Here is a 19,283-nt window from a genome sequence, read left to right as displayed (position 1 = left end):
AGTATAGACTGACACTGAGATTAAATGAAACACTTTGTGTGTGTTTAGTGCAATTGGATGTGTCATTTAGCCATGGGGACCAAATGAAAGGGCTCCAGAAGGTTAACTGCTTTTGAGCAAAAGATAACAACTGCACTGGAATGTGTCTTGTTATTGTCAAAAAATAAAGCTCATTGACCCAGACTTGACCTTTGTCCAATCAAATCAGATTTACCTTCTGTTAATAAATGCTTCCACAACAGATAAGATTTGTCAGATCAATGTCTTAACCAGCGTTTGCAGCTTCAAGTGATGAGCATAAATGGTTGGCTGAGGAAAAAAATGTGCACATATTATACAAGACTGAAAAAGAGGGAATTCCATAGAGCTTTATTTGCTAATACATATTGTACATGTTTTGGTTGAGGGACCCTGGCATGTTCTGCTTCTGGAATAATTAAGATTGTGGCATGTTCATTTATACATCCATTATGAGTATACTTATTCTAAAACTGTATATTTATATTTTACTTTATTATTAATACATTTGTTTTTCTTTTTGAATTGTGGAATAATTGTTACAGTTTCAAATAGTACCTCCAAAGATATTTTAAATTCTGTTTTCTTTTCTATTTACTTGTGTATTCATTTTCTTTCTGTAAAATAGATGTGCACAGTTTACATCTCTACTCCTCCTTGTTTGAAGCATTTAAGTAATATTGTAATTAAGAAAATATCTTTGCAAAGAAGACAACCAGAGGTTGCAGACATCACCTCTTTAGATCATATCCACCACAATAATTCCACCTATGAATAAACTTAAAGAAACATACAGTACTGTGCAAAAGTCTTACCAACTCTAGTTTTGTGGTTTTTGCAGGGTTGAAATGTGCATGCATATTTCTCATTCTCTTTTTTTCAGATACATCAAGAAAATACAGGAAATATGTGCACATCCTCAAAAGACACACAAAACAATGAACTAAATGGGTTCTAAAGATTAAAATTACTATTTAGTGTGACCCCTGTCTCCACGAAAACAAAAAAAAAAAGAGCAGCACAAATGGTTCGAAACATTGAATGAAACTTGGAATAAAACATCAGAAAATTAATGCAATGGAGCTTATATTGTCAGAGCAAAGGGGTTAAAGCAGTTCATGTGCAAAGGGAGGTCACACTAAATACAACAACTTTGGTTTATAGAGGCTGTTTTTTCCCTAAAACCTTTGTTGTTACTGCTGGACATACTTCGTATATATCCATATAGTGGTATAGACTCTTACAGAATAATGTGTATATCAGCAATCAGTTCCTTATCCCCTAAAACATACTGTCAGGATCTGCATTAATGTTTTTACCATAACAATTGTGAACTTACTTGTAGCGGAGAAGTGGACATGATTTCAGTGTCAAGGAATTCGCATAATATGAAAAAAGAGATGAACAATGAGTGCAATTACAAAAATGCAAAGTTAAAGATAAAGAAGTTCCAAACTGAGATTGGGATTACTCGACAGATCACCCACCAAATACAGAAATAAAATATATTTTCATTGTATTTTTTGATAATGGATCAAAAACAAACTGATTATGTTTGTCACGTTGTTTGTAAGAGTGGGATATGTCTTCATTTCCAAGAAAATGATCCTTAAAGAATTCAGATGCGGGTCTAGATGATCCTTGAGAAATTGAATCGAATCGAATCGAATTGAATCGAATTTTCCTCATTGTCATTGTAACCTGTACAACAAAATTAGTAGTATGAGTAGAATGAGTATAAATCAACTTTAAAGCATCATATAAAACGACTAAGATATATAGATAAACCAGGTAAGAAAATTAAAAAGACAAGCACAAATACTAGGCAAGGCAAGGCAAGGCAGCTTTATTTATATAGCACATTTCATGTACAAGACAATTCAAAGTGCTTTACATAAAACATTAAAAGCATTACAGCAGAAGGCATGAGAAAAACAAACAAACAAACAAAAATCAGATAAATAGGTAAAACAGATAAACAGATAAAAGAGACAAGCAGATAAAACAGATAAAAACTTGTAGCTTAAATGGAATAGTGCAGATCTGAACTGATGAATAAAAACTATTCAAATGCAGCTGTGAACAGGTGAGTCTTTAACCTGGATTTAAATAAACTGAGTGTTTCAGCTGATCTGAGGTTTTCTGGAAGTTTGTTCCAGACATGTGGAGCATAGAAGCTGAACGCAGCTTCTCCATGTCTGGTTCTGACTCTGGGAACTGACAACAGACCGGATCCAGATAACCTGAGGTGTCTGGTGGGTTCATACTGGGTCAGGAGGTCACTGATGTATTTTGGTCCTAAACCATTCAGAGCTTTATAGACCAGCAACAGAACTTTAAAGTCTGTTCTCTGACGGACAGGCAGCCAGTGTAAGGACCTCAGAGCTGGACTAATGTGGTCCACTTTTCTGGTCTTAGTGAGGAGTCTAGCAGCAGAGTTCTGAATGAGCTGCAGTTGTCTAATGGATTTTTTAGGTAGACCTGTAAAGGCACTGTTACAATAATCGAGCCGACTGAAGATGAATGCATGGACTAGTTTTTCCAGGTCCTGCTGAGACATCAGATCTTTTATCTTTGAGATGTTCTTAAGGTGGTAGTAGGCTGATTTTGTGGCTGCCTTGATGTGTGTTTCAAAATTTAGGTCTGAGTCTATCACTACACCCAGATTTCTGGCCTGGTTGGTGGTTTTAGGTCTATAGTCTGAACACATGCAACCACACATCCTTATCATTGCACAATCCTTGTACTGCACATTAGATTATATTTAGCTGTTGCTCAGTGCTGTTTCCCTGATGGCAACAGTTAGAACAAAGTGTCCAGGGTGTGAAATGTTCTTAATGAGGAGGACAGAGAAATAGCAGAGACCTGACTTGTGTAACATTTTCAGGTGGAAGTATCCTGTAAATCTGAGCTGCAGATGCAGACAGTCACATACATGGAGGTAGTCCTGCTTACACTTCCAACACTAAAGAGTAGACAAAACAGCGCCGTCCGGTGGTCAAGGACGGACTGACAGGGAGGACACAATAAACCTGTCCCGCCTTGTACTGAAACTTTGGCGGCGCTAGGACCGGGGAGCTCGTTGTTTTCTCCTGCACAGCCCGGAGAGGCGGGGCAAATTTCGCTCCGACACCTCCAAGTGGTTTGAACAGCTCTTTCTGCACCGGTAGATTCCGCAGTTTAAAACGAACACACACCTGTGACGTATCATCGTTCCTTCAAAAACACAGCGAACACCAGGAAGTGAATGTGAAAACTGTCTGGATCTGGGAAAGTAGGACCGAGACAGGACCGGATTCAAGAAACAGGTCACCTCAGAGTCTTCTAAAAGTCTTTATTTAGTAAACACATTAACTAAGTAACACTGAAGGTCATTAATGTCGCCACAAAATCCGCCAGATGTGAACATTTTAAGCAGTATTCACCTGAATATGAAGACTGTCCTTTAGAGGCCGCTTCAGTCTTTGTTATTTATGCAGTTGTATTCGACATGAGTAAATATGAACTCATCCAGTCCAGCAGAGAGAAGAGCTGAGGCCGCTGTTGGACCCTTCAGGAGCTGTTAGCTGTCCACTGGGATTAACAGGGGTTTCGATGGAGAGGAGCAGTGAAGAAGAGGCAGCTGTGGATGAAGAGGATGGAGAACAGGCACCCAACAGGATCATGAGGTCAGATGAGTCTGCATGGAACCCAGGAAGGAAAACCCCCAAAGGTGGCCTGTCAGACCCTTCCACTGATACTCTGACACTCAGACTGTGGAAGCTGCTTCAAGATAAATGTGAGATGAAGCCCACACCTAATGATATGATTTCTGAAGACCGAGGAGAGGCTTTGGAGCCTGACAGAGATGACAGCTCACTTACACTCTCTGTATCTCCTTTACCCTCCTCCTCCTCCTCCTCCACTACATCCTGCAGTAATCATCAGAAAAAGTTTTCTTCATCTTCCTCAACATCCTCCTCCTCATTCCTGTCACTGTCTCCCCCTTTGCCTCCTTCGGTGGAGCTCTCAGCTGTGTTGACTGGCACTAGGCTGACTCTGGATGTGTACAAATGTGGAGCATCAGCGCTGCCTTTGCTCTGGAGGTCCGTCCCAGAGCAGCTGAAAGGCCTCCAGTACCTGAGACTGGGCTCTGAGGATAAACCAGGGCTGGATGGTGCTTTGGACGTCCTTCCCTATTTGACCAAGTTGTGCTCGCTGTCTATTCGAGGTATTGTATTCATTGTTTATCTGAATGTGCAGACACACAACACGTATGTCCACCCTGGAAGAGGGGTTCCTCCTCTCTGGCTCTTTCTGAGGTTTTAACCATTTTTCTACATCTAATCAGAGAGTCTAAGGACAGAGAGTATTGTTTATTGTACAGATTGTAAAGCCTTTTGAGAAGAACCTGGGATATTTGTGATATTGATCCATATAAATTAAATTAAATTGATTTTAAATTTAATGGAAATACTCCCCATTTACTTTTTACTGTTACTTGTATCGGCTAAAATTTGCTTAGAGGTCTTATTTATGTCTTTGTGCATAAGAAATCAATATAAGTGAATCGCCAAAGAAACTTTGTGTTGATAAATGCAACTTATGCAAATTTACAGGATTTCAGTTCTGTTGCAACATGTTGATGGTCATATGAACTATGTTTTCAGGTCAAAAATGTCCAATTTCATCACAATTAATGCTATATTTTCATGTCACAAATGGCCAAGTTATATTTTAACTGAATTTACCCGAAAAACAAATATTCTATTCTTTTAGATTCCCCAATTTTTTTCTTACAAGATTATATACTACATATCACATGTTTTATTTTTACAGGTTGCAATATGGAGTATGATGCTGATCCATCCTGCTTATGTTACGCCAATACATACATTAAGAATGTCACATGTCACTTTTTAAATCAACAGTTTTCTAATAATAAGCATTTTTATAAAGAAATAACAATTCTATATTGTTATTTACTCTTTAGTATGATGATAAACTATACAATAAATTATTATGATCCTAGTTTTTGCACAGGGATCATTTGTGGAAATGGTGACATGGCTGCCGAGCATCAGTATGATGGGATCTGTAACAACCATGTCACACAACCATGTCACATCTGTCCACTGCCACATTTTTTGTTTTTGTTAAGCTGTTATTGTTTTAGATCCACAATACTAACATTTATGAATAAGAGGAGGATTAGCAATAATAAATATACAAGTTTATTACTAATAAAGTACTGGTACTGACCAGATCATCATGGGTAACCGTGGGTCCGTCCACCAGCAAAAGTTTTCACATACACATGCTATTCAAAATCCAATATTTCTGAAAATATAGCTTCCCCTGTCAAATAATATCAGTAGTCTGTGCACACATGTATTAGCATTATTTCAACACAGTTCTATGCATTTCTTACAACTTTTTTTTTTTTTTTTTGACAAAAATGGCCACTCATTTGACCCCCTAAGTAAATTTTAGCTGATATTAGATAAGATAAGATAAAATAAGGTAAGGTAAGGTAAGGTAAGGTAAGATAAGATAAGATAAGATATACTTTATGGATCCCCCAAGGGGGAAATTCAAGTGTGTACAGCAGCACAAGACAGTATGCGTCAGTACAACTGAAAAAATAAAGACATAAAAAATATAAGCAATGGGTGTTAATACCCCTTTAATGTACATAATAAGCAATGTGATAAAAAGATTTTTCACAAAAATATTCAAGTTCTTTTCAAAAACTCCTTCCGCAGCATAATATACTAATTCAGGATCTCTATATTTAGTAAATATGCAGATTTTGTAAGTTTTTCAGCCATGCAGTAGAAAGATCGCAGTGAATAAAACTTAAGAGATGCTGGTTTTTGAGCAGATAAGGGGATTACATTTTAACTCACCTTGATCCTCCCAGTTAATTTAATTAATTTTCATCATCATTTTCAAGTTTTTCCCTGGCAGCTAAGATTCACCATCGTACATCCATGTGAACCTAAGAACAATTTTCAACATGCTGATATAAATAACTGTTGAAATCAAATGAATAAACATTAATTTTAGAGTTTCCTTGAGCTTTTTATTTATGGAGCAGGTGGAGAAGAGGGTTGGATGACATGAATTTAAAAAAAAAGTTTTCACAGTTATTTTTTTAAACAAAATCTATGATACCAAGTGGGAGAGTTAGGTGTGAAATGGGCTGATCCATGGATAACATTGTTATGCATCATTTACATAAAAATGTAATTTCCATAAATACAGTGCAATCACATTCTAATGTGTGTCAGCTTCTGCTTTTCCCTTCCAGTGCACCAGTCTTTGTGCCTCTAACTGTAGCTTTCTTTCTCATTCTAGGACACAGGTTTTACAACACAGAAGGTGACCCCCTGCCAGGCCTCCTCACCACTTTACCCAGCTCCATTTCCTCCCTTTCTCTCCTGGTGGACCTCGATCTCTCCTTCAACCAGCTTACCTCTCTGCCACCCTGCCTGTTCAGCCTGCCTGTATTGTCCACCTTGCTGCTCTGTCACAACCACCTCTCAGCTCTGCCCTCTGATATCGACCAGATGGCCTCCCTCACCTACCTCTCCCTTATGGGGAACCAGCTGGACTCTCTGCCCCCAAGTCTAGGTCAGCTGAAAGCACTGCAGAGACTAGATGTTTCATATAACCTCCTGCAGCAGCTACCTGATGAAATTGGCTCTCTGGGGAAGCTTGTTACGCTGGAGTTGTCCCACAACAAACTAAAGCAGCTGCCAGAGACTATGGGTAAGAAAAAAGAAAGTTCAAGACTAATATAGGGCATCACAATACGGTTATACAATATAATAAAACTTTTAGTCATCTGTATTCATTTGTAACATAGAAACATAGTTCTGTACTTAAAGAGTTTTGGTGCATAGATTAAAATGAGGTGGTGCACCAAACTGCGCTGATGAGCTGGTAAAATGAATATCTTGTGCTTCTGCCCAGTTGTAAGGATTATTATGCATAAAAGAGCTGCACAGTGTGGTGAAAAACTCATTGTGGTTATTGAGGCCAATATTGCTATAAAGGGTATTATGTGTCTGCTTGCTTTGTTATCTACGAAAGGCCCATATTATTCATTATTTTGTATATTAAAGGTATATTAACTTTCAAAATAAGAAGTGTTTATTCCTTTTTTTTTAACCCTTTAACCTTTTAACATCCACTTTTCTCAAGGAACCCATAGGATTAGGTTCAAGGTTCCAGAAAAGAACTATAAGTCCAGTGTGTATTTATTAGGCTTCATTTGATATCTTTTAGTTTCTAGTTTCCATATTTAACATGTAACCGAAGCGTAATCTAAACTACATCAGTTTAAATATGGCTCAAATGTCACCCAGATGGTGATTCAATTAACTGAGCAGCTCTAATGCATACATCACTTAAGACTATATGTACTCATGGTGTTAAAACACATGTCAAATGTAACCTATACAGTTAATATGAACATGGTCACATTTTATATATGTCCATATCCAGTCAATTTAGGGGAATTATCCTTTAGATTCAATTTAAATTTATTCAGTAAAGACACCTGTCTTCTGTTGCCCAGGCTCTCTCCTGTCCCTCAGGGAACTTATTATCTACAGCAATGACCTGCGTCTGATCCCAGACTCTCTGAACACACTGCCTCTGCTGAAAATAAATGTGCGTGACAACCCTTTGGGACGCCCACCGACACCCCCTCCTCTCCCTCCTCCTACACCAGGTGAGCAGAGATGGACCTCAGACTGATTATTGCTTTGATTATTTCACTGCTGTTATTTACAGTGTTTATATTTTAGACTAGACATTCATTTGTCTACATTACTTGCTGTTTATTTTCTAGCTCAAGAAATACCCAGAATTCCAGAGCTGCATCTCAGATTTAATCAGCACAGGTAGTCTGTTACTCTCAGTACAGGCACAATTTCTTATCCAGACTAAGCTGTATCTAAAGTAAGCTCTAGGATTTAATGCTTCTTTTACTCCTTAGTTTCTGTGTTTCGTCTGCTGGGTGTCATGTGTTCATCCCAGGGGGGGCTGAGCTGATTTTCCCCCCGGGGTGCCTGGTGACACCCACCAGACTGCAATGGATGGAGAAGAGGCCAGACAGGAAGTGGGTGTGGCTAGAGGAGCATGACATCCTGTTGAGTTGTCCACTGGAACTTCGTCCACATGGAATTACGTTTTTAAAGGTATTTAAGAGTGAATATATAGTACTCATCATAGTGAACCTTTGACCAGCCAATGAAATTAAAATTTAGGAGATTTTTGTGATAATCTGTTGAGGTGTTGATCTTTGTAGGTGTTTTTTTGGGCATTAATAAAAACATTTAAAAAATGGGGATAAAGGTAAGTGATTAAAATGTAAAAACTAAGTCTACAACATTACTCAAATTAAAAGATAAGTAAGAGATGATGAATTTAGACTGTAAATAAAGACATTTCTGATTTATTTCTAAAAATATTAGGATAGCTTGTCTATCTCATGTCAAGACCAGTGTGTTTCAAAGTTCCAGCCTTGCAAAGACAAAAGGCTAAAATGAAAGAGGAGCAGATTTATGTAAACCTCTATGAATGTAAATGTAAAAGAACTTTAAAATAAATTCTAGAATATTCAGGCAGTCAGTGCAGTAGTCTCTGCCATGGACTAGCATGTGGTAAATGTGCTCTGCCTTTACAAACCTTTGCAGCCTGTGGAGGTGTGTGTACCATATCGGCGGAGAAAGAAAAGGGAGGTAATCATAAGGAAGTTTGATGGACATTCATGGAGCAGTTTGCCCACTGTCTTAAGGAGAGGAAGTCCTAACCATAGCAGTCACCCAAGAGGACGTCCAGCCCGGGTAAAACGAGTAACTTCTACCTAAAATAAAGTTATTACATTTCCTTTGTTACCTTTTTTTGTGTAAATAGAAACAGTAATATTTTAATCAGTTTAAATTTCTGTAGCTGGCCTGCTGCTCAGTGAGCCAGTTCTCCTGGTTTATGGCAGTGTCCTGTCCAGTGAAGGACACATGCTCTGTTACACCAGCTGGGGCGCTGCTGGTGTCCAGTTCTGACCCTGGAGTTAAGCTCCACTTCCCTCCTAACTCCACAGTCCAAGTTCGCACTATAACTTTACAGGTAAAGTTTGCAAATATTTTATTTCATTGTTTATTTAATAGGAATGTTGTGATAAAGGGAAAAGGTACAAATTGAATAAATAGAGGTTACAAGATATAAGTAGAAAAGGACAAAATACATTGTAAAACAGCTCATTTTTGAGAGAGTGACATATCTCAACTTGTAAACAGTAGCCTATTCCAATATTTACTTCCCTTTTTTAGGCAATGGCACAGTTTGTGTCAAATAGGTTCTGGATGAAGTAACCCTTGAGGGTTTTCTGGCAGAAAAACTTTCTCAAAAAGACTTTGAGAAAACTCAGAGGTGGGGCAAACAATTACACAGGACTTGTCCCCAGGGAGACTGTGATTCTTCCATTTTTTATTTTCAGTCTTCAGTTGCACTTTGTTTTGGCACCAAAATATTTGGTTAGGTTTCTGGAAAGGATAATGGTTTGAGTTAAAACAGAACCCTTTACAACAGCAAGGAAAGACTTTTTGCCAGAAAATTTCTGCCAAAAAGCTCAGGTGCACATTCAGATGCACTTGTGTGGCTTCTCACAGGCCCCTCTGGTGGTATCCCTGGTGCCAGTGCCAGCGTCTGTTTAATTAATTTGAAAAAAGTGGGGCAAACTCATGCATTAAAATTCAAAAATTACGTTTTTCTAAAAGGTTACATTAGAGTGTTGTTTGGTCCAAAGCCTTTTTTGATGCTTCTGTTTTCATCTTTCTTTATGCAGGTGCTACAGGTGTCTGAGTCAGAGGTACAGACACTATGTGGTGATCCTCAGGCGAGGGTCAGCCCTCTCCTCTGTCTCTCACAGACTCCCAGTATGCATTTCCTGCAACCCATCAAAGTCCAGATCCCTCTGCCATCTGGAGTAACAGGTATAACTTGTCACATTTGCTTAATAACAGCATTAGTATGTTGGCATGATTTCAGCATACAGTATGTGGTGCTTCTGCAGGTCATTCAGTTGATGAGTCCTGTTTGCATCTGTTCCATGGAGACCCCGCTGCCCAAACCTGGACTGACATCACATCTCAAGTATCTCTTTATGTCACTCAGTTGTATGCAATTTTCTACATTACACATTTCTCCTGGTGAGTTTCAGTGATATATTTTCATGATGCTCTGCACCTTTGACATAGATTTCATTATCTGGCTTTCGGACTTAGTGTTTTGTGTTCACTGTTGCAGGTACTGGCTGTGGTATACCACCCAGCGCTGTGTTAGTGGGGTTGTCAGGAAGGTCTACCAACGGCTCAAACAGTTTAAAGTCCAATTCCTCGTCCTCCAGAGGAAGACTGATCCTTCACAAGTGCTTCTTCAGTGTTTACCTGCTAACAAGGTTTATGATTCTGTCTTTCTGGTGGATTTTCTACAATTTAACAGGCCCAGTCTCAGTCTCCACTTTGAAGCCTAATCACTAAACCCTTTCCGACTTTACTGTTGTCACTTGAAGGATTGAGAGTCTGTGAGGGCTTTAAATGGTAAACATAGGAACTGAACAGCACTTTTACATATCACACAATTGACCCTGTGGCATTATCAAAACGTGTTTCATACTATTTTGAGTTTTTATTTTACATTTTTCAATTTCTTACTTTCCTGGGCGCTTAACAGATTGATTTGACAGGCTCATACTGAAAGGTTACTGTCAATCCGCTTGCTTATTTCTATCAAAACATCAACAATTGAAAATAAAAGTAAATCTTAATAAATAAAGTACACCTGTAATATTGCACATCCTTGCGCTCCTTTGATTTTATGTGTTTTTTTTCTTACTATGTAAGTCTTTAGAGGCTAGTGCATCCATCCATAAGCTTGTTTACCCATTTTTAATGCTTCAGGGTTCCCTCTAGTAAACCCGTGTTTAATGATACAACACTAAACTGTGGCTAATTCCCTCTGGCAAAGACTGTCAAGCCGCAGTTTTACAGAAAGTGGCCTTAAAGAGCTCCAAATATCTGGGAGAGAGAGCCCTCATGTATGTACAATTTGACAGTCTTAGAACCTATAACCCTCATGGACTTGAACACACCTCAGTATCTGTGAGTGTGAAGTGAGTGTTAAGTTTGGAAGTGGGCATCAGCACTTCTTACTCTAAGGACAGTCTGTTTGTCCTCTTTTTAAAATTTCTTTCTTTAGTTTGACCCATTCAAAAAGACTATGTCAGTCATGTTGTCATGGATGTGAAACCGATGATTTCTTCGCAGGTGGAAGGTCAAGTGCAGTCCTTATTGGAGCAGTATGACGGACCCCAGCCCTCAGATTTCTGTGACCTGTTGGAGGGAGAGCAGTTCTTTGCTGGTTTTGAAAGAGGCTTAGACATCAGCGCAGGTCTGAACTCTTGGACGCTTCATCTTAAATAAACATTTTACCCCTACTTCCTTTCCTTCTGAGATCTTGTGATGTACTGTTGTGTTATAATTACCTTCAAATGTCTGTTTTCAAGTTGTCTGACAGATATTATTTTATTTTCTCTAGACAGACCAGATTGTGTAGGAGGACGGCTGTGCTTTGTGTTCTACTCCAGCCTGAAGAATCTAAAGGAAGTATATATATCTCCAGAAGAGGGTCAGAAGGGGCCTGTGAGGGGACAGGTAAGACAGACCTCAGACTCAACAGCCAAAAAAGTGAGCAGATTTATTCTGTATACATAATGTATGTTGTATAGATATATAAAGTAAGTAACTTGATGCATCTTACATTTTCACATTTCACTGTGGCACACCTGTTTCAAGGACTGCGCTGCCTGTAGGATATTTTATTTTTACATACTGTTGGGGAATATCAAATACTAAAAGTCAAATTCTGCAGTTATAGTATAGAATTTTGAACCTAGGTACTGAGGCAATTCACACAATGGAGACATTAAAGCCACGGGAGACAAAATGATGGGGACAAAACACCAGAATGTTAAAATACCACCTTCCCTCTGCAGCACTTTCCTCCCAGTCCTCATCTAAAGACTGAATATAGATGGAGATGAAACTGATGCTATTTCATCAGATGTCCATTCAGGGTGAAGTCACTTTTCCAAGCTTCTATGTTAAGACACTGAAAAAGGCAGTAGAGTCACATCCAGATTGCATTTCACCGACCAATAATTACAGCAATCAATTATTGTATTCAACCTCCCTATTTGTTTGAAAAAGCCTGTGACTGGACAAAAACCTGCATCACTTATCTTAGATTTTTCTAAAGCTTGAAAATACACACTGCAAATTATTTGGTTCTTACCAAGATAAAAAAAACAACGTAGATTTAGAAACGTTAAAGAATTTATCATGTATTATGAGTTAATTTCTTATTTTAAGTGTTCATACATCTGTAGACATGCTTATTACTAGATTTAATAGTGTTAGTTCAAGAAATCTTGTTAAATGAACTTACCTTGCTGCATGGACAGATATTTCACTTGTTTTGAGTACCTTTTTCCTCATATTTAGTGTTTTTATCTTGTTTTTAGACAGCCCTTTTTTGCAGTGCAGGCAAGGAATAGACACAGATGTCTTGTGTCCTCTCAGACCACTTGAATTAAAATATGCTGTTCATGTCTTTTATTTTTACCCTGCGACTCTTAAAAAACAAGCACCGCAGCTTTAATTCACCAGAAGCCACTTATGTGTTGTTTTTCAGTCAAAGGTTGAAGTATAAGTTGTATGAAAGAGGTGTGAATCTTGACTGATTATGTCTATGTTTTACAAGAATGTTTTCATTATTTTGTTTGTTAAAATGAATAAGCACTTCAAATTCCTTATATTGAACAGGCTGCAGTAGATGCTATATTTACAAGACCTGGTTTTATTCTTGTTGATGCTGATTCAACTCAGGTACTGCACACTCATTGCACTTTTTTCAGCTGTAAAGTGATTACTTTGACTCCACTGTGAGGATACACGTCAATGTTGGTGTTAATATTTATAAAACATTTATTTATCAGCATTTCATTTCAGCTTAGCCTACATCATAAAATTAGTTTAAAAAATCTTGACTCTCTAATCTGAGGTGAGGGGCCCACCTGCCTGCTTTCAGTGGGAGTCATTACCCGTTTGTTTTTCAGTTAGTACCTGAAACCTCAAAACCATTGTACTGGGTCACTAGATGGCACCAAGGTTCCAAAAATCTTGAACAGAACCAGCTCAAGAACCAGAACTAATTTTATTAAAAATACCTAAAATTGAATCCTCTCATCTCATATATTTCTGCATAGGTGCATTGCAGTTCTCTGTCCTGAGGGTAAACTCCTGTCTCACACATCCAAACCTCCCTCCTCAGCCCCTTCTCACCTCCTCTCAGCCTCTTACCGACCTTTCAGCACTTTTCAAAATAATGTAGTTGGGAAGGCTCAGAGCGGGGCTGAGATTACACTGAAAGGATGTTGTTTATGGGGTGTTTTTGCATCATATGACATATTTTAAAACTAAGTTTAAACACAGATGTAGGCAGATAATACAGTAAGTGAGAGGAGGGTGACATGCCTCAGAGGTCCCTGAAAGTTGTTGCATTGAGGACATTGTGGTTATGTTGTGTAGTTCCCCAGTCAGCTACAGTGTGTCCCAGTTTTAAAATTTTTTTAGGTCTCTGTGTATGGGAAACTTGAAGCATTTTAATGTGATACAATAAGAAAGTACATCCACTGACCATAGAATTCAGTCAAAACAAACAGTTTACTAGACTCACATAATATAGTAATTATTTGACAGTGTACAGTGCATTGGATTGAAGTATGTTATCTTTACCTCCGTAAGGGAGGTTATGTTTTTGCCGGCGTTGGTTTGTCTGTTTGTCTGTCCGTGTGCAAGATAACTCAAAATTTCAGGAAATGTTGATACTGGCACAAGGAACAAATAAATAAATTGTGGTGATCGGGGGGGGATCTGCGGGCACTGATCTGCGTTGGCGAAGGTCTGCGGTCTCCAAGTGCTTCTAGTTTGTAAATGTTTTCATTCATGTGATTACATCTGTATATTATAAAGCACCAAAGTGCATCAGTTCACCATCTCTGTGTGACCTAGTGCTAGTTTGAAAAACAGTTTCCATTTTATTTTGTTAAAAGGATCAAAGTGCAGTTTTTGTGATCTTCAGTTAATGCACCAGTTATGCTCTGTGCCTCTGTTGCAGGTGTCTTTTTATAGAGGGGAAGTTCCTGAAAATTTGCCGGAGGAAGTGGCGAGAAAAAGGAAAGGACATGACAACCAGTGGCTCGCAACTTTACCGCTAAAACTTCCTGTTAGTTTTCCCCCGATTCATATATTGGCAGTTATTTATAGGTGGAATACTAATTACTAATTGTATAGAAATGGAACAGAAATAGGAAAGGAGGCATGACTCTGCTCTATTTTAACTTCAGTTGCATAGATTTTGCTATTCTGTAAGCTTTTGTTCCTCTTGTTAGCTGAGCACAAATAATACAATTACGACAAGTAGTATATCATACCCTGTGTTTGTTTTAGGCTCTAAACTCAGAAAAGAATTACATCAGGGAAGAGCTCCACTGTCCTCTGAACCTGGGTGACCCCGAGAGTGGCTATCTGACTGAAGCCAACCTGCTGTCCATCTCTCTCCAGATTGGAGAGGACTGGCGTGTTATTGGCTTGAATCTTGGCCTGAGCTACGAGGACTTGGCTCGCCTCAAGTACAAAAATAGGTTGGTATGTCACATGTGGTCATGTTCAGACTGAAGTTTTTGGTAATTTGCAGGTATAATGCTTTCAGATTTTTTAATCATTTTACATGCTGTGCTTGACGGATTAGTTCAGAGGAAAACAAAAATCTAGAGGTAGCAATTAGGTATCTTAAACTGCTGAGGAGTTTTAGATAAATATGGACATTTTATGATTTAAACATCTGTAAATGCGTAAATAATGTACTTGCATTCCCATGTGCGTTAGCACAGCCCCAGCCTCGTAATAGTCACGATGGAGTGAGATGTAATGCAAGTGAAGGAAAGCCACAGTGGGAGAGAAAATGTAGAGAATTTTGATTGTTTTAATCTGCACTGTCAGCCATCACGAAGCCATCTGGGACACTGCAGGAGATTACACACAGACTGAAGCTCATCTGGCCCTCCCCCCACTCCTCATGCTCAGAAAGCCTCTCATGACACATCCTGGGGCGGACAACATCAGAGAAATGCATTATGGATAGAATCTATACATGTCAAAAAGGTTTTGTGTAGAGTTGTAGTCATTATAAGATAAGGCTGTAGTATATTTGATGGAAGGTGTCTAGATAGAAGGTGGTACACTGTCTAAAACTCTGAGACTGGATGTGAAAATATGTACACAGTGAAAACTATAACTGCATGGGTAAACAGTGTGAAATATGGTCACAATTGTCTGTCACATTACATCATTTTATCAGGGTAAGTGTATGTCTCATAATAGGCTACTTGTTCTGTAAATTCAGCTATGAAATGGTTTAAAATACCCATACACCATCAGGTTTATGTTTTGTTTGTTTTATTTTCCTCTTTTATATGAATGGGTTTCCATACAAAAGTACCAGGATCAATGTTTGCATGTTTTACTGCTTTTGATATACTAAACTGTCCTCTTGTTCAAATTATATTACCTGTTGAAGCAACTGGATTCATTAGATCCTGCACCAAATGACAGTCACTGAGTGGAGTCACATCTTCATGTATTCTAGCAACAATTGATTATTTGTCTTCCCTCAGACCAAATCTACCCTGGGATCTTCCATACGCATAGATTTTCTACAGCCTGTAAACACAGTCCAGAGGGGATGGATGGATGGATGGATGGATGGATGGATGGATAGATGGATGGATGGATGGATGGATAGATAGATAGATAGATAGATAGATAGATAGATAGATAGATAGATAGATAGATAGATAGATAGATAGATAGATAGATAGATAGATAGATAGATAGATAGATAGATAGATAGATAGATAGATAGATAGATATCTTTATTAATCCCAAAATGGGCGATTCAGTTTTAACAGCCTCCGATTTCAGTTCAGGAAGTGAATCATAAATACAATATGTAATTTAAGCAACAGCACATCAAAATCATGCTTCTTTTCCAATCACTTGAATTACAATATACTGGTATTTTTGCCTAAGGAAAATTTCTTCAATGTCATTTCAAACAATCAAATCCTTTCATCTTAAGGGTAAAAAGTCATGTATGCTCCACTTTCCCCACCAGGGATGACCTGGGTGCCTTGGTTCTGGACATGCTGTTCCACTGGGCTCGAGGACAGAGGGATGCTGGTTCTGGATCCGTGTCGAGGCTTGTGGCTGCAATGAAAGACAGCGGCAGAACAGACCTGGCAGAGGAAATCGAGGATATTGTCAGTATTGGAAGGACAAAGTATGAGGAGTCGCTGAGGAGAGTTGGCCTGGAGGCAGAGAGCTCCTCCCTCAGTGAAACACAGCAGTAGATCAGTACATGCTGGGTGCAGATGGTTGACTTACACTCGAGTAACCTGTGTTTTTTTATAATGTACCCCTATCATCTCACCCTGCTGTCTAAACATCTCATCCTGCTGCCCTGGAAAACAAAAAATGTCTTTTTTTTTCCTAAATCTTGGGAGCTACCTACCATGTACCTTTTTAAATGACTTCCAGAAGAAGAGGAGCAGTGGATGAACTACATAAAGATGAAGATGATGGCCATCAACTCGTCAGTTATTGTGGAAACAATATAGAGTTTATCAAAATTAAGAAATATTGAAGTCTCCATACTGGCTCTAAGTAAATTAATTGTTACAACATTCCCTTGTATAGACAATCCACCAGATCTGCTTCAGGACCACAGTGTGCAGACATCCATATTTTTGTGACCTTATGTAGTTTTTTTTCCCTTTATTTTGCACCTGAATACTTTGACATGGATCTTTGCACTTTTGGTTTCTTTTTAAAACTGTAGAAATACTCAGTCACAATTTTTACTTATAATGCCAAAATGACTGAGTATTCCATAACTGTGACATCGTATCTCTACATAATATTTATTTATTTCATGAAATTTCAGTTCTTTTGGACTGATTAAGTGGTCTCTTCTCAACTATGCATACACATGCATGAAATATTGTAGTTTTTAATAGAATGAACCTCAGCGTTAACACAGAGTTGAATTCACCAGCTACATTTTGGTCAAAAGACCCTCAGGAATTTCATGTATCTGCCCATACTGTATTGACATTTGACATCAGTAGATTATTTTGCCATGTTTTTGGGCCGATTTTTTTCCAGTTCAGAACAGAGGATAGAGAGGAGTAGTAGTGGTACTGTTTTGCAGGTATCGTCATACCAGAATTGCAAGAGGAGCCTGGTTCTGTTGATATTTGCTGCCTTGTCAAAAACTGCTTCTTCTACTTATCCATATCCAGTTGTGCATGTTCCATACAGGTACAACTCACCAAATATATATCACTCATATTTCCTATTATATAATGCTCCTGCAACAGATTTGTTTTGCTATCCACATCTCCATCTTCCCATGTATATATTAATTCTACTAATAATGTAGAAATTATATACAGTATAGTGTGTGTCATCTCTAAACAAATTTAGCCAAATCATCCACATATTCATATGATTATAGGTCAAAAAGGGCTTGAATAAACAACTATAAGGCATTGTTTTTCATTACCTACAATCTTAATAACATTCACAACAACATAGCTGCATAGATTTAGCAGTGAAGACAGAACTGTAAAGTGTGAGTGATGCAGAACTGGTATTTAGCACATCTTGCAGGGTGGCATATATTGAACCCCAGCCTCCTAACATCAGCTGATTGAAGTTCATGTCATTGTGTGCCTTTGGACACTGAGGTAGTAGTTAAGCTGCAGCTCAATCTTAGTGACATAACAGGATTTTTAAATGTATGCAAGTACATTATTGTAATTTATCAATAAGTAGAAATGCAAAAGAAGTGTTGGATTTTTAAAAAAATGTGTATGTGACGTTCTGTGCAGTGCTATGCAGTATTATGGTTTTAAGAGACAGGTCTCCACAGAAAACACCAACATTCACAAAGCAATCTTTCGGTATTTAACAAAAACTCAATTAAAATGTGACCCTAGTTACGATTATGATGAATTTTGTTCTTTCTTTAACCTATTTTATTTATTTGAATCTTATTATTTATGGAACCTACAGTGCTTCACATATTTATTAGACCACCTCTCCCTATGTATCTCAGAGTCAATCCAGCATCCTGAAATGCTATGATGGGACTTTCATTTTCAGGGAGCTCTTGACGTTTTATTATTTTGAAGAGGAATGAGGAATTTCAACCTGAATTCACCTTTTTATTCCCAAATTTGAGCTGACTCACTGGGCTCCTTTGAGAAGTCACAATTAACCAAGCATAGTATTAACATAGTAATTAACCAAGCAAGTAAATAACTATAATTCAACATTTTAATCAAGAAGTAAATTGGTTTACTACCTACATTTGAAAATTCGTAGTTAGTAATAATTATTTTTCAGCACTAAAAATACAATGTTGGTTAAAGAGTTTCTGCATACTGGTATATTGTATATATGTATCTTGTATTTTTAGTCTAGAATTTTGCTTTTTAATCTTCTGTACGACACTGTTTTTTAATTGTACAGCTGCTTTATGTCTTTAATCTGTTCTTGTATTTTATTTTATTTTATTTTATTTTTTTTTGTTTTCCCCTGTAAGTCGCTTTGGAAAAAAGCATCTGCCAAATGCATAAATGTAAAATGTAAATGGTATATTAACCATTACACAAATATAAAAAATGATTTTTGGTTCTTGCCAGTGCTGTTAATTTAGAGCTGCTGTGGTATAAACCTTACATTGGATGGTGGTCTAATAGATTTGTAAAGCATTGTATATTAAGCAAAACTTCAAATTGTTTCAAATTCTTAATTACCATAATATACTGTTTATTCTAGTAATGTTCTGCCTTGTAAGCACTGCATAAATATTGGGTTTTTTCCATCATTCTGGCCTAAATACTCTGTCGTATTGCAGTGAGTCATAGGTGGCTGTGCATCACTGGATCCTCTTCCTGATCCCCAGTTTTCCAGCTCTACTGTATTTCTATTTTGGTTTTCAAGGTCATCGGGTTGAAATGAATCGTCACGATGACGCGGTCCCCACTTCACCCAATCCCCCCCAACACCTTTACACCGCTGCTGCAAACG

General features: G+C 38.0%; 1 protein-coding gene across 1 annotated transcript; it reads left to right on the top strand.

Annotated features, from left to right (window-relative positions):
- The first annotated feature begins 3,273 nt into the window (after positions 1 to 3,273).
- pidd1 (p53-induced death domain protein 1) lies at positions 3,274 to 18,634 on the top strand. Its single transcript, XM_030135726.1, has 15 exons — positions 3,274 to 4,228; positions 6,358 to 6,771; positions 7,583 to 7,738; positions 7,859 to 7,910; positions 8,006 to 8,207; positions 8,706 to 8,855; positions 8,962 to 9,135; positions 9,854 to 10,001; positions 10,082 to 10,217; positions 10,315 to 10,465; positions 11,334 to 11,457; positions 11,605 to 11,720; positions 14,245 to 14,352; positions 14,577 to 14,770; positions 16,303 to 18,634. Exons 1-15 carry the CDS (start codon positions 3,613 to 3,615, stop codon positions 16,535 to 16,537), a joined length of 2,976 nt encoding a protein of 991 aa, XP_029991586.1. The 5' UTR covers positions 3,274 to 3,612; the 3' UTR covers positions 16,538 to 18,634.
- Positions 18,635 to 19,283: the final 649 nt, after the last annotated feature.

Source organism: Sphaeramia orbicularis, chromosome 6 (assembly GCF_902148855.1).
Source record: "Sphaeramia orbicularis chromosome 6, fSphaOr1.1, whole genome shotgun sequence".
NCBI lineage: Eukaryota > Metazoa > Chordata > Actinopteri > Kurtiformes > Apogonidae > Sphaeramia > Sphaeramia orbicularis.
The sequence above is the reverse complement of the archived record's forward strand: the minus strand, read 5'-3'. Positions and strand labels throughout refer to the sequence as shown.

Coding starts and splice junctions, on each gene's coding strand:
- pidd1 (XM_030135726.1), top strand. CDS start 3,613: ATGGAGAGGAGCAGTGAAGAAGAGGCAGCTGTGGATGAAGAGGATGGA. Junction 7,739..7,858: donor TCTCCCTCCTCCTACACCAG/GTGAGCAGAGAT, acceptor TTTATTTTCTAG/CTCAAGAAATACCCAGAATT. Junction 10,218..10,314: donor TACATTACACATTTCTCCTG/GTGAGTTTCAGT, acceptor TCACTGTTGCAG/GTACTGGCTGTGGTATACCA.